At 48.5% G+C, this 13,538-nt stretch overlaps 1 protein-coding gene across 1 annotated transcript in view; it reads left to right on the top strand.

The window, feature by feature from the left end:
- Positions 1–13,538, top strand: part of USP43 (ubiquitin specific peptidase 43) — a gene marked incomplete at its 5' end in the record, with an annotated part of 191,878 nt that overhangs the window by 87,931 nt on the left and 90,409 nt on the right. The window contains one exon of the mRNA XM_019542826.1: positions 13,393–13,485. Coding sequence (XP_019398371.1) covers positions 13,393–13,485 — 93 coding nt within the window. The remainder of the gene's footprint in view (positions 1–13,392; positions 13,486–13,538) is intronic.

The following is a 13,538-nucleotide window of genomic DNA, read 5'->3' as shown; positions in this document are numbered from 1 at the left end:
ACCTGCTCCTACATGGGCTGCTGTTGTCAGGGAGTGGGAGCCGTGTTTTGTGATGGATGAGTTTTGCCTCCGTCTCTTATTGATATTACACTGAGATAATTAGGCCTCCCTAATGATGGCCAGGAATCAATGGACCCATTAATCAAGGTAGTTTCTTTTCATGGCTGCACATGGCATATGTTGGCATGCACTAAGCTATTAGCAGTCCAGGTGAACACCGCTGATGACAGTGGACTTATCCCAGCAGGGCTGGGGTCTGAATGCGGGCAGAGGCTGACAATGAGGAGCTTCCCCTGCTTCCTGGGAGAAGCAGGAGTCCGAGCATGAAGGTAAGAGCTCCGTGTGTGCTGCTTTTTACTCTGGTTAGCCTCTCCTGGGGTCTGAGGGTAGTACCAGCCTCTGAAGGTCACCCCGACCTCCCGAAGAGCAAAACTGCAGCATGTTTGCTCTGGAGAGGGGGCTGAATGCACAGGCCTATCAGCACAGCAAAAGCATCAGTAGTCAGGCCTGAAGGGTACTGACAACCATCCCCATCCAGAGCAGCTCCTCAGCTAAATTTTTCTGAAGTTTTGTGAGAGGGCCTGTGTGTGGAAAGGGAGAAGTATCTACAGGGTTGTGTGATTTTTTTTTTTTTTTTTTTTTTTTTTTTTTTTTTTCCCCAGCAGCTCTGAAAGCCCCCTTTTAGAGCTGCTCTTTACCTAAAAGAGACCTTTTAGGTAAGGGGTGGCTGGGGTGACTAACAGGTAGAGCAGGACATGTCCTTCAAACCTGGGCTGCTTCTCCTACTATCCTGCACACAGGAGCTTGGTGCTGGGTAGAGTCATGTCTGGGCTCCCACTTAACCCTTGGCATTTAAGTTTCGCTCCTTGCCCTTCTCAGTCCTCCATCCCAATCGCAGCACTTCCTGGCATTGGTGCTCCCTGGCCTTTGCAGGGGCTGGCTAGACTTAAGCCAGGAAGTAAAGGGTGGTCTCTGAGCAGCCCCTGCCTACACCATCCTTTCCACCCAGGGTATAGGTTGGTGAGTCTTTCCCACCCAGATACCAGAAGGGGACACAAGGGAGAAGGATACTTGCAAGCTGCCATTCACTAGCGAGAGGCGAGTAGGGTAGTATGGCCTGGGATTCGGATCCAGGCTGCGCTGCCTTCGACCTCCCACCTCTGAGAGGGAGAAGTTGGATTCCAGGCTGTCTGCTGTGTCTGGGTTGAGTTGAAATGCTGAGATCCTGCCTGCACTGCAGGGAGCCTGCAGCTACTTTCATCACAGCTCATGGCTTATCTAGCCCATCCATCGTGCTGATCGCAGAGCCTGCTGCCTAGCCCTGCCTCCTGCGCGTTGGAGAGGAATGGGGGTACTTGAGGCTGTAGCACTGGTGCAGTGAGTCTCGCAGGACTGCGGGTCTCGATTCTGTGCATGGGGAGCTCCAGCTGTTCTGGGAGGTGTGTGCATGCACAGTTCCCATAAGGTGTAGAGCTGTGAAAAGCCCAGTGCAGTGGAGGATGTTGTCTGATAACTGCTGCTGGAAACAGAATGGTAAAGTATGAAGAGAGACCTTGATGGCTGGCCCTGGCTGGGGAGGGTTCATCAGCTCTGAGGGGTGCTGCTGTAAGTGACCTTGTGGTGGATATCTGTCAGCCCTGCCCTTGTTACAGATCGCTCTGGGCCCCAGTATAACTTTTAGTGCATGTTCCCCATGACTGAACTTGGTCTTGATGCTGCCCTAGCCATAGCACGCTGGCTGTGAATAGGGGGACCAAGGGAAGGGCACTTTTCTCTCCTCTTCCTCTTCCTCCATCCTTCAGTCTCCGAAGGCTGGGAGTGATTATGGATTTAGACTGTTGTTGTTGTTCTATGCCCTGATTTGGTCACTAAACAAATTACACTAAGGATCCCTGGCCTAGCACTAATATATCAGCTGTCTCCAAGGAGCGCCTGGGTCCTGGGAGATGAGCAAGATGGGAATGTATTAACTCTGGTCCTGACAAAACTGTCAGTACTGCAGTTTGAAGGATGGCAGGGGTTACGTCCGGTGCCTCATGGAGCAGAGACACCTGGTTCAGTGCAGTTACAAGATTTGCATATGCCCAGGGTACCAGCATCTGGTGTAGTGCTGCAGGGAGTGCTGCCTTCCTGAAGGGAGGGGGTCCCCAGGCAGCCCTGTTGGGGCAGAAGGCTACTCTCCTTCTAAAGCAATGGCCGGAGATATGGGAGGTCTGGAGTCAGTATCTGACTGCTGCAGACTCCTTATGTGATCTTGGGTAAGTTGTATGGCCTTTGTTCTGTAAAATGGGGCTAAGGCCCTGTCTTGGATTGGAGGATTATGAGAATAATTCCTGCAGTTCTGGGGGTTTTATGTTCAACTTTACCAGTTTTCCAGTGAGGGCAGGTTTTGGCTCTGCTGGCCATTTTGCTAGAGCAGAAACATCCAAGGTTTCCCTTTCTGCTGTTTTTGCTGCTTTGTAAGCAAAGACAAGGAGCTGGAGCAATGGCAGGTTCTGTAGGGTCATTGGTCGCTGCCTGATTCTACTACAGTCACTGGGAGCACATACCTAGTATGTATTGTATCCCCACAATACCAGATGGTGTGTGGGGAGATGGGTTTTTATTTGGGAATGAATCCTCTCCCATAAGGATTCATTTGGTTCTGTTTATTTCTGACTGACTTCATTCACAGGCCAGCCACGCTGCTGTAACTCCCTGTGGAGTGGGAGGGAACAAAACCAGGGTCTTGAGCATATCCCTGGGATTGCACAAGTGTGGAAAAACATACCAGTCAAACTCTGAGGGTCGGTGCAACCCATAGGGACCTCCAGAGGTCATCTAGTCCAACCCGTGCCTGAGGCAGGATCATCCCTATCCAGAGCATCTCTTACCAATCCATTGCCTAATCTGTTAGCAAAATCACACAGTCAACCCTGACAAAACTACAATATGTAGCACCCTGACCTCCCGGAAGCAAAGCAAGGGGACCATGGTGGCCAATGTCCTGTTGCTCCAAAGGTTGTTAATGTATGCTCAAGAGATCCCAGGAAGGAGGCTACATCCCCCACTACAGAGGAAGGCAAAAATCTCCGCGGTCATGCCAGTCTGACTGTGGGGTAAAATTCCTTCCTGAGCCCAAGTACGGTAAGTGGCCTGACCCTGAGAGGTGAGACCCTCTAGCCAGGAATCAGCCCACATCTTCCCTACGCCCTATTCCACTCCCACACCAAAGCCTAAACCCTCTCTGGAGGACTCACCACCTGCAGGCCATGGCGATCATTGTATGTCTCGGAGTGCTTCACAGAGGAGGTAAGCATCATTACCCCTGTATTCCCGAGGTAGAAAAACCAGGGTACAAGGATGAAGCAACTTGCCAGAGGTTCATGGTAATACAGGAGTGCAGCTAGAACCTGAACCCAGATCTGTACAGGCCAGGAGCAGTAGTGTGGGCACAGTACTGTGCTGCCCCCAGGGACACTAGACATAAGCAGAGTGGGGTCCCAGTGGGGCACCCTCAAGGGGCAGAGCACAGCATGACTCTCTGTCCTACTCAGCAGGAAGTCGGGTGCAGGCAGCATCTGGTCCTTGGGTCTGGGACCAGCTCTGCAGGGGCAGAGCTCGCTGCAAAGCTGCTTTAGCGCTGCTTGTGCTTTCTCTCTGCAGCCGCTCAGGGCATTCAGTGCACGCCTGCTCTTTGGTTGATCTTCCCTGTATTCCTCCTCTTGCTTCGCCATTCTCTTTAATAGCCCCTGATCCCTTGGTGATCTAGAGAGCGGCTGGCCCCGCATGGTGCCACCTTACCTGCAATGCATTGCAGGGCTATCTGATGACTTTTTGTGTGTCTTTAGCTGCTGGAATCCTGACAAAGCACATGGCCCAGGGTGCCTAAGTGGAGAGCTGGAAGGAGATGCATTTGCTTTATTCAGACGGCCTCCCTGTTGTGCTGGGGATATTTAGCAGTCTCCTTGCTCTGACTCTCTCTCTATTGTTTTCTAGCTAGAACAGCTGAAATATTCTTCTTTTACAGACTCAAAAAAAAAAAAAAAAAAAAAAAGACTTCCTGGGGTAGAGCCTGGGTATTTAATCCCCTTTTGAATCTTCTCTTTAAGGTGTGGGGGGAAGAAAGCTGAGCAGGGATCTGGGAATGGTTTGTAAGGTATCTTGGGCAGGGACCTCTCTTTCTTTCTTTTGTCTTAGGTGTGTACAGCACCTAGTACAAAAAACTGCTGAGCCAAGGCTTGGGCTCTCATGCACTGCTGCAATGCAAGCAAAAACAGTGTATGCTTTCCCCAGATACCTTATTTGCATCCCTTAGCCTGGACTCAAAGCAGCCAACTGTGGGATAAGAGAGGAGCTTGCAGGTGTTGCTAGACTGGTTCAGACCACTGGGCTGGTCTCATTCTATAGTGCAGGCTGTTACAGAGAAGGGTGTATGAGACACTGGTGCAAAGCGCTAAGATGTTGAGGAGGACTCCTTTGACTTCTCCATCACTTTAGCTCTTAGCCTGTCCCAGGAGCAGGACTTGCCTCTTCAGGAACTTTCTTGGCTATTCTTGTCTGTAAGTGTCAGCCTGTTTAGAGCCTTGTGTAGATCTTGGTCTCACCAACATGCAGCTTGTGAAACATCATTCCTGACATCAGATCTGAACATATTGCCTTCTGCTGTCATTTGTTATCCACTCATGTTGTGCTGGTGTCCACAAAGCTAACACTACAAGGCAAACCCTGTACATTGGGTACATGTGGCATTAAGTAAGCATGGTTTTGCAGGTTGTTTAGGAGTTCCCACCCAAGCCCTTTACACTCGTATGATTGATTAATGACCTGGAGGGCGTAAAATGCAGGGCTGTGGGGCAGGATCAGGAGGGTGGTGCATGGGGATCGAGCCAGGAGCAATAGGGAAGCTGGGCTTCCAGCAGACCTGTTGAGTTCTTGCCCTTTCAGGCTGTTGCAGAGCAGACCTTGCCCCTCAAAGGCTGACAAACTCCTGGATGCACATCCATGTTTCAGCGGTGACCAGAAAGAACACCGTGCATTTTCCCTTCTGTGGCCAGTCAGCTTGTCCCATCCCCTTCCCACACCAGGAATCTCAGAGATGGGGCAGTTGTGCTTGGCCAAGCACAAAGATTGCCCTGTGGTCCCCAGGTAGGCTGAACACTATGGGAGCTGTTGGCTGTGAGATCTTACTGTGCATAAAAACAGCCTGGTGATTTGGGACATTATGGCTGGAGTGACTAGTGCTGCTTATTGAGGCTGCCCAGCATATCTGACTTTAAGACCCTGTTTGGTTGCTTATGATTTTTGCCACGTGCATAACTTTTCAGTCCAAACAGACACGTGTCCCAGGCCAGCTTTATTGGAAAGCTGCGGTTGAAACGATTATTGTTTCCAAGATAGGCAAGATCTCTTTCCATATCCCCATGTTTAAAATGTGCTGGTGGCCATTTTTTGAAAGCTCCGGTCCCTGGTACCCCCTTTCTCTGGAACAAAGACTTGAAATCTGGCAGAGGGGGCAAAGTCCCATGCTGCTGAAATGCTGCCAGAGCCCCTTGGGTCTGCAGGCTCAATCCGGTGGCTTCATGGGCGGATCTAGCCCGTAGACTGCAGCCTAGTGCAATGGAGAATGGCAGATACTATTCATCAGTGACTCCACTAGCTCAAGTGGCAGAGGTCTGTCCATCAGCTCTTAAAGCTCCATCCCTGCTGATGACCCTGGCAAAGTGTCATTGTGATGCCACAGATGGGATTTCCATTTTTAACTTGCTCTTCTGAAAATCTCCTGTCTGCTCACAAAATGCTACATTAAATGTCAAGGTTGCAAAGTCGAGCAACAGGGGTTCAGAACTGCCAAATTGAGGCTGCCCATTCAGCTGCAACTTCCCAGCCTTGTGCATATGCTTTCTGATTTGGTACTTAAACGTAGTCATATATTTTAGGACCCCTGCCATGTTCAGTGTACAGGATGAATCTGTTCTAAGCATGAATTGGGGTGTGCAGGAGAGGAGGCTGCTGGCTCCCTGCCTCGTTTGTTGCAGAAAGTGTTTAATGAATGAGGCAGGAGACCACAGGGAGAGAAAAGGCAGTCTCATGGATAAGGGTGCTGCCTTATGCTGCCCAGAAAAACTGGGTTCTGTCCAAGATCCTACTTCAGAATTGGCAAGTCACTTAAACCAAATTTAGAGGAGTTCACTATGCGTGCTTCCTTTTCTGACTGCCCAGCTTGAGCATTTGGGGTGTGATATGCAGAAGTACTTCAATTGCAGCTATAACTGCAGGTAGAAAAAGTTGTGTTCTGATTTATTAAGTGCTACATAACACTAAGAAATCTGAGGCATTGGGTCCTAAGCATCTCAAATAGGGCATCCAAAAGTAAGAGACACTCCTGACCATAATCACTTCCTCTTTTGCCCTCTAAAATGCAAATAATGTCCTCTACCTCACAGGCACATTGTGGGTATCAATAAAAATCTATGAAGTATCTTTTAATGATGAGAGTTCTAGACTAATTCTGTCTTCAGATTAGAGATTGAGTACTACAAAATAAATGAGGCCTGGGGCCACCCATTGAACAGTGAAGAGAAAGCTGACTATTGGATAGCTGCTCCTCAAGCGTACACTGCCTGTCCTGGAGGATACAGTGCAGGGCACTAGTCAAAGGAGGTAGACTTGTGAGGGGTGGCTGTCTTGATCTGAAGATTGAGACATGTTCCCAAAAGGTACTGTCTTACAGTACCTGGGCATAGATATAGGGCTTGTTGAGACACAGTTCTCATGCTATGTTGACATGACCAGAAGGGCGGCATGGTAGGGCTGGAGAACCTGCAGAACATTTCCCAGCAGTCTGTGCATCTTTGCTAAGTTAGGCTGGACTGGAGTCTCGAGTCTTGCAGTCCTGCTGCCCTAGGAGGTGTGTGCCTTACTGGCAGTAAAGAAAGTCTACAAGCAAACCTGAGTGCCACGTCCGCAGGCAAGAAGGCGCATAGGCATAATGTGGGTGGCTCTTAAATGTGCTGCTGAGCAAGGGGGAAATTGCATCAGTCTTGGGGTTTGGATTTAATATCTGCCTGTTACTTCCGGCTAATCTTTCTTTTAATCAATATCCTGTCTTGATAAGCAACAACAATACGGATACAAGGAAGATCCACAAGTTGTGAGTGGTGTTTAGGTCTTGGTGTCTGCACGCACGCCTGCACAAATCCATTCCGCTTTGGAACTAACTTTGGGGAGAGAGCAAATGCTTTGATGTGTGGCTGCCTCTTAACCGTGTAACAGTCTGAGGTGTAATCGGGAATTAGAAAAAGAGAGAAATCCAGAAGCTTAAAGATCTGGAGATGTGAGGTCCTCCAAGCTCCCATGTGAAGAGCTCTGCATATGTGAACATCTTCCCAGCCTACTCCATGGTGTGTGTAGTGCAGCCCACTCAAAAGGGGGTTGGGAGCTGGGTCTTGGATTCAGTTCCAGCTTTAGCCACAGATTTCTTGCGTGGCCTTGACCTCAAAGGGGCAGGAGGATTATTAAAGATAAATATTTAATGGTGGAAAGATAGGAGTACTGCAGTTATAGGTGCAACAGGAATACCTTGTTGCTTAAGCCCTGGGAAGATTTTAACATGCGCTAGTTTTTCTGTGTGCCTAGAGACTGGGGCACAGTCCTGTTGCTTGGAGGGGGGGAGAGGAAAGACAACGGGTGGTTTTTAAGGACTCGTATATTAGACTAGGTCTGAATCAACCATAAATAGCACTTTAAACCTGAGTATCTCCTACCCCAGGAGCATGCCCTGATCCACTAGGTCCTGGATGTTCTTCAGTGGTACTTTTTGCCTTTCCATGGAAAGGCAAAATCTCCTTTTTGTTCTGATATGGAAACAAATTGGACACGAAGGCCCCATTGTTTCAAGCACAGTATCCTTCCTAGGTCGCTCTGGTGAGGGTGGCCTATTCCCTCCGTGGCTGCTAGACTTTCATGAAAGCTCATGGGTAGCCTGTGCCCAGCATGCTGTGCTCTGGAGTCTCGGAGGTCTGGTGTGGACCTTTTGATCTGAGGGACACCGCACACTTGAGGGACACAACACACTTCAGCTCAGTCCTGGATTTAGACCCAGGCTTTGGATCTGCTTCCTGTACACAAGAACTGACTAGTGGTAGTTGTGTAAGCAATCCCAGGAGGGATCCCATGGCTCTGCGCTAGTAGGCTAAGCTGGCCAGCTACTATGGGGAATAAGTGTTGCCACCATTTAGGGATGCTCTGGCAGCTGCACCCCCTTTGTGATCAGCATTGTCCACTGCCCACCCTACCCTACAAATGGCCTGTGTCTGTCCAGCATAGTTCAGCCCTGATTCACAAGGCACATGCACCACATTGCCAGAATACCTGCAGTGAAGATGGTGTGGGGGCCATTCCCAGCTCCAGTGCAGAAGGGCTGCAGCAGATGGAGGTTAACGGTCTTTAAAAAGCAATATGCACATATTATACAGTCTTTAAATATGAGACTCGCATGTAGAATTACTTCTCTTCATGCTGTTGGAGTGAGCTAATGTAGTGGCTTTTTGATGTGTCGAAGGTACCTTCCCCTGATCAGCTGTAATTTTATCTCGGGCTCCTCTGTTCTATTGACTGCTTTGGGGGCAGCCAGCACCCACTCTAAGTAAAACAGTGAGCGTCACCATATGAACTGGAACAGGAAGCTGCTGAGCACAAATGGTTTGTCAGTATTAGATGAATGGGTGCGAGGAGAGGAATGGCTCTATAATGGGAGAGACAAGGAGGAGCTGGGGAGCTTTGGGCTCCTGTAACACAATGCTGCTTCTGGTCAGCACTGAAGTGTATAAGCAAAGAAGGATGCAGCAAGACTGCAAGCACCTTGCATGCAAGGGTTTTATACCTGGAGACAGAGCTGCTATTGACCTTCTCTTGCCATCAGTGGCATCTCCTTTCACCCTGAATGACAGTTTTTGAGGGATCGATTTAAGAAATTAAAGATTAATGTATTTGGAATATTTGGATTGTGTCATAAATGCCTTTGAGGTAGTGGAATGGAAAAAACAAATCTAAAGAACGATCAATATCTAGTGGCCTCTATACCAGGACCCCAATTCATGCTCTTATTTGAGCAAACCCAAGCAGCAGAGTCAATCCATAGGGAAGATTGTTCAGGCTCAGATCACTGTCCAGCTTGTGAAGCAATCCATCTTAATGGCAAAAAAAGGGAGGAAATAAGGGGTTAAGGGAGGGCTTGATGAAGCTGATACCAGAAAAGGAGTGGGGTTTTCCAGGTGAAATTCCCCGTGGGCTGGGGAGGCCCAGGACACCAGTCTGCAACTTGTGTTTGCTGGGCAGGTGTGTACAAGATCAGAGTGATTCCTATCAGCATGCAGAGCCAGCTGGCACGGCGGAGCCTCACTCCCACGCCAACTCCGGGGAGCTGCACTAACAAGCACGCTGGCTCTCAGTTGCACGCACCCCCTAGCACACCTACTTCAGGTCCCCCCTGGGCACCCCAGGACCTGTGTGCACACCATCACAATCAAGGCATGCCTGCATGCATCTTTCCTATGCCAAGTTCCAGACGTCATTGTATTAGCAACTTACTGATTGCTTTGTTTTACTGGGGTCTCCAATGTATCTGGCCCAACAGACAGCTCGGAGCTGACCTACTCTTCCTGTGCTTTGGCTAGTGCATGATATCTGTGTCAAGTGCACCACTGCAAGCCCTGGGCTGGTTACAGTTAGAGCTGCCTTTGCCCAGTATAGCTTGTTCCCCTGGAAACACTGACTGCCTGCTTTCCCTGCTATCCATACCTACAGCCATATGGCAGTGCAGAAATGGAGGGGTTTGGGCCGAGTCTGTGCAAATACTCAGCACCTTCCCTCCCTGCCAGAATGGCATTGCTGGGGACGTGTCAAGGGGAGCTGGCTGTGATTTGAACCTTTAACCAAAGGTCTGGAACATCCCTAGCTGATCTCTGGCCTGTGCCTGAAGTCAGATAAATGAGCAAGAGGAGGGGAATGTAAGCATCAGTGGTCCCTGCCTGAGACCCAGTGGTGTGAGAACAGGTGACTGCAGAAGAGTAGTTAAGGGCCAGACTCCAGCACTTGGTACATTGGGTCCCGAGCACTTGTTTATACCTGTCCCTATTCAGGAAACCCCAGCAAGACGCTCTTTCAGCAATCCTCAAAATTCAGCAGCCCCAAAGGGGTGCACTGAACCTCGGAAAATATGCCCCTGACTCCCAGCAGTTCATCAGATCTGATGTGATTTTGACCTCCAGGACCATGTTTAAACCCCCATGTGCTCTATGGCTTGCTGAGCCTAAACCCCATGCCTTGACTGCAGCAGCTTTGTCTGTAATCAGGTTATGTAGGTTTCTGATGAAAGAAATCAGATAGTGGATACTAAAGGGGCTGTGCCGGTCTCGGGAGCTTTTCTTCTGTATAAAATTCAGTTTATTTTATACGGTTTCCACATTTGATGTGCACAGTGGACTTTGCACTGGCATCGTATAGTTTTGTCAGATAAATTGTATGAAGAGCTGGCAGGGTTAATAGATGGTTTGAAGGCGGGTGAGGCCCCTGAATAGGTTTGAGACAGTTTGAGATTACACATTAAACTTATACGTGGTATATAGCAAAGTAAAAGATCCAAAGCAAAAGAGTTAACACCGACATCATTAGCCTCCAGAGTCAATAACCCATTGGGACAAACAGGGAATTTGTCTCTCTAAGGCCTGTTGTGTCATTCGGGAGAGTGCCACTACGCTGCTGTGTTGAGTGAGTAAATCCCAAAATATGTTTCAGAAATGTGAGAACTAGGTGCTGCTTTTTAAAATGAGAATTGAAGACTAGAAGTTGGTCAGGCAGCAAGAGGTGACTTCTGCTGCACATCTCATGGTCCCGGCTTTTCTCTCATCTCTAGTGAACCTGCACACCACTGGTAGCCATGTGGAGGCAGGTTGAACTCAGTGCAGTGATCAAATGGAAAATATAGACAAACACTAGTATGAATTGACACAGATCTTTGCTACTTTTAACTTTGACGAGAAAGACCGTGTTGGCCTGATACTTTTGTCTCTGACTTCAGGGCAGGTTGTGACCCCTTTATGGCACTGTCAGTGAGACAGGGATGACGCTGTACCTGCAGTTAACAGCTCTGCTGCTGTTTCCTGCTGCGTGATGGAAGGGGGCACACAGTAGGCTGGGTGTGGGCATATAACTGTTTTAGCATCCAAATAAGTGGTAGGGGAGAAAGGGAAGCAATAGGCAAACGGAAAATGTATCCCTCTTCTGGCTACGTTACAGCACGGCAAGGTCTTTGGTGTTGTAATCCCAATCAGAAGGCCCTTTAACGGGCATTTGATCATGGAGTTGATGACATCAGTTGTGCTTTAGCACATAACAGGGAAGACCACGAGAAGATTGTCGTCTTCTTCCCTACTCTAGCACTCTTTTTTTTTTTTTTTCTCTGTAACAGAACGTTGCTCCCCAGTCTGGAATAAATGCGTGCACACACACAAATTGTTGATACACGGTTAAATGCAGCTATGCAGATTATTTCAGGAATCCTAAAAAGGACACCATTGCCATGGCTTCCAGTCCTAGTGATCATTGCTCCCTCACAGCTCCACAGCTGTGCTCCCTCACAGCTCCATATGTGATGCTGCACATACGAGGGAATACCATAAAGCAATCAGTAACCTAAACATCCCAATCAACAAGGACATTACTACTCCACCACTGGATAGGCTCAAATCTAGAAAACCCCTTCTGGAAATATGCCACAAAGCTCTATGATGGTGACTAGAGCACCAAAGAACAATAGAGAGAAGCCTGAGCAAATACTAACTTGCCACAGAAATACATTTTCAGTGACCCTACAATTCCCCAGCCATGCTATGACCTACTGAGAAAGATACAGTCCTCTCTGAATCACATTTGAACACTTCAGGGAAAATGTTGACTCCTGCTCTATAAACAGAGAATCAAAGGGAGTCCAGGTTGTCATTGTGGTGCGATTTTTCAGAGGGTGCAAAGCGTTGTGAACAATGCCCAATTAGATCATTTAATGGCAGTCTAAAATCACTCCATCCTGAAGCAGTTGAATGGATACTAAATTTAGATATTAATCTATGAATGTTGTAATCCTAAAATGTCATATGAAAGAAGAAGCATGGCAAGATGCATCACTGTGCCATTGCAGCTCACCAAAAGGCCCCCAGGCAGGCAACAGTGGATTTGCTGTGTTGTAATGTTTCTTATCAGGATCCCTCCTCTTGCTGCCTTGATCATAAATCCACGCACCCTGAGGATAGCTGGCAGCCACAAACTGTCAAATTCAGTATGCTGTGCTGCAGACGTGGGTGGCACATAGGGAAATGATCTGGCTGTTTATAGCCTCGCAGAGATATGAAAGCTGCTCAGTTTTCATCTGCTGCCTTCATTTGGTTAACACATGGATGGACGTTGACCTTGTCTTCTCTCACAGCTTGGTTCACTAGCCATGGGATGTCAGTTTTGCCTGCTCCCCCATCGTGATCCTTGCAGCAGCCAAGATCTGACTCTCACCAGCGCTGTTCTTAACCCAGTAGCAGAGTTAACACCAGTGACCTGCTAATGATTTAGTGTTGCTTTTGGAGTTGCAAGCAGTGATGCCTGTCATCTACATTGGGTAGCTTTGCTCGAGTCAAATGACTATGACAGTCTGCCTTTTCAGGTCTGTTGGAGCTGGGGTGCCATGTGCCCAGAGAGGGCGTTAGCAGTCTGTCATCCTGCTGTTGCAGGTGGTGCCACAGTGGCATAGGTGGCAGGCTGTTTTGGGGCTGGATTAGGATGCAAAAGAAGCAATTGAAAACCCAGGTTTATTTTTATTTGTGCCTCTCTCAAGCCTGCAAGGAGAATCAGCTCTGGAATTTGGTAGGAGATTGGTAGGAAGCAGAAGTTAAAGGGAGTAGACCTGCTGTTTGGCAAGACTCTCCAGCTGTACTGCATTCATGGCGGCTGCAGGCTGGACTGATACTGGATGTTCATGGGAGCAGATGGGGAGAGAGCTGTTGAAACCATGGAGTGAAACCAGCAGTCACCAGCTGAATATCAGGAAGTACTCCTTAAAAGGTGATTTTTGTATACTGGGGAAGGGCTGAAAACTGAATGGCTTAGGTCTTTTCTATCCAAACTGGGATGGAGAGCACAATGAGTTGTGCATTGCTGGGTGCGTGCAGGGACAGAAATGGGGTGAGTTAAAAATGATGGTGTTCTCTAATACTGACCTCCATGATTCAGCCCACTGACATAGGAATTACAGGCCTTAGCAGGGCAGAAGCGTATCAATCCCTTTTAACATTTCCTCCTCTGTATGGTGCCTGGCTTGTATCTGTCCATGTTTGTTTATTCTGACTGTGGTTTCTTGTTTTATTTTAGGTCCTCCTTGACCTGTCCTCACTGTCTGAAGCAGAGCAACACCTTTGATCCCTTCCTGTGTGTGTCATTACCCATCCCCCTGCGCCAGACCAGGTATGTGAACACGGTGCCCCTCTGTGCTCTGCACTGGTACCCTTGTCCAATAA

Source organism: Crocodylus porosus, unplaced genomic scaffold (assembly GCF_001723895.1).
Source record: "Crocodylus porosus isolate Cpor-Errol unplaced genomic scaffold, CroPor_comp1, whole genome shotgun sequence".
NCBI classification, from domain to species: Eukaryota; Metazoa; Chordata; order Crocodylia; family Crocodylidae; genus Crocodylus; species Crocodylus porosus.
This window is presented reverse-complemented; position numbering and strand designations above follow the sequence as displayed.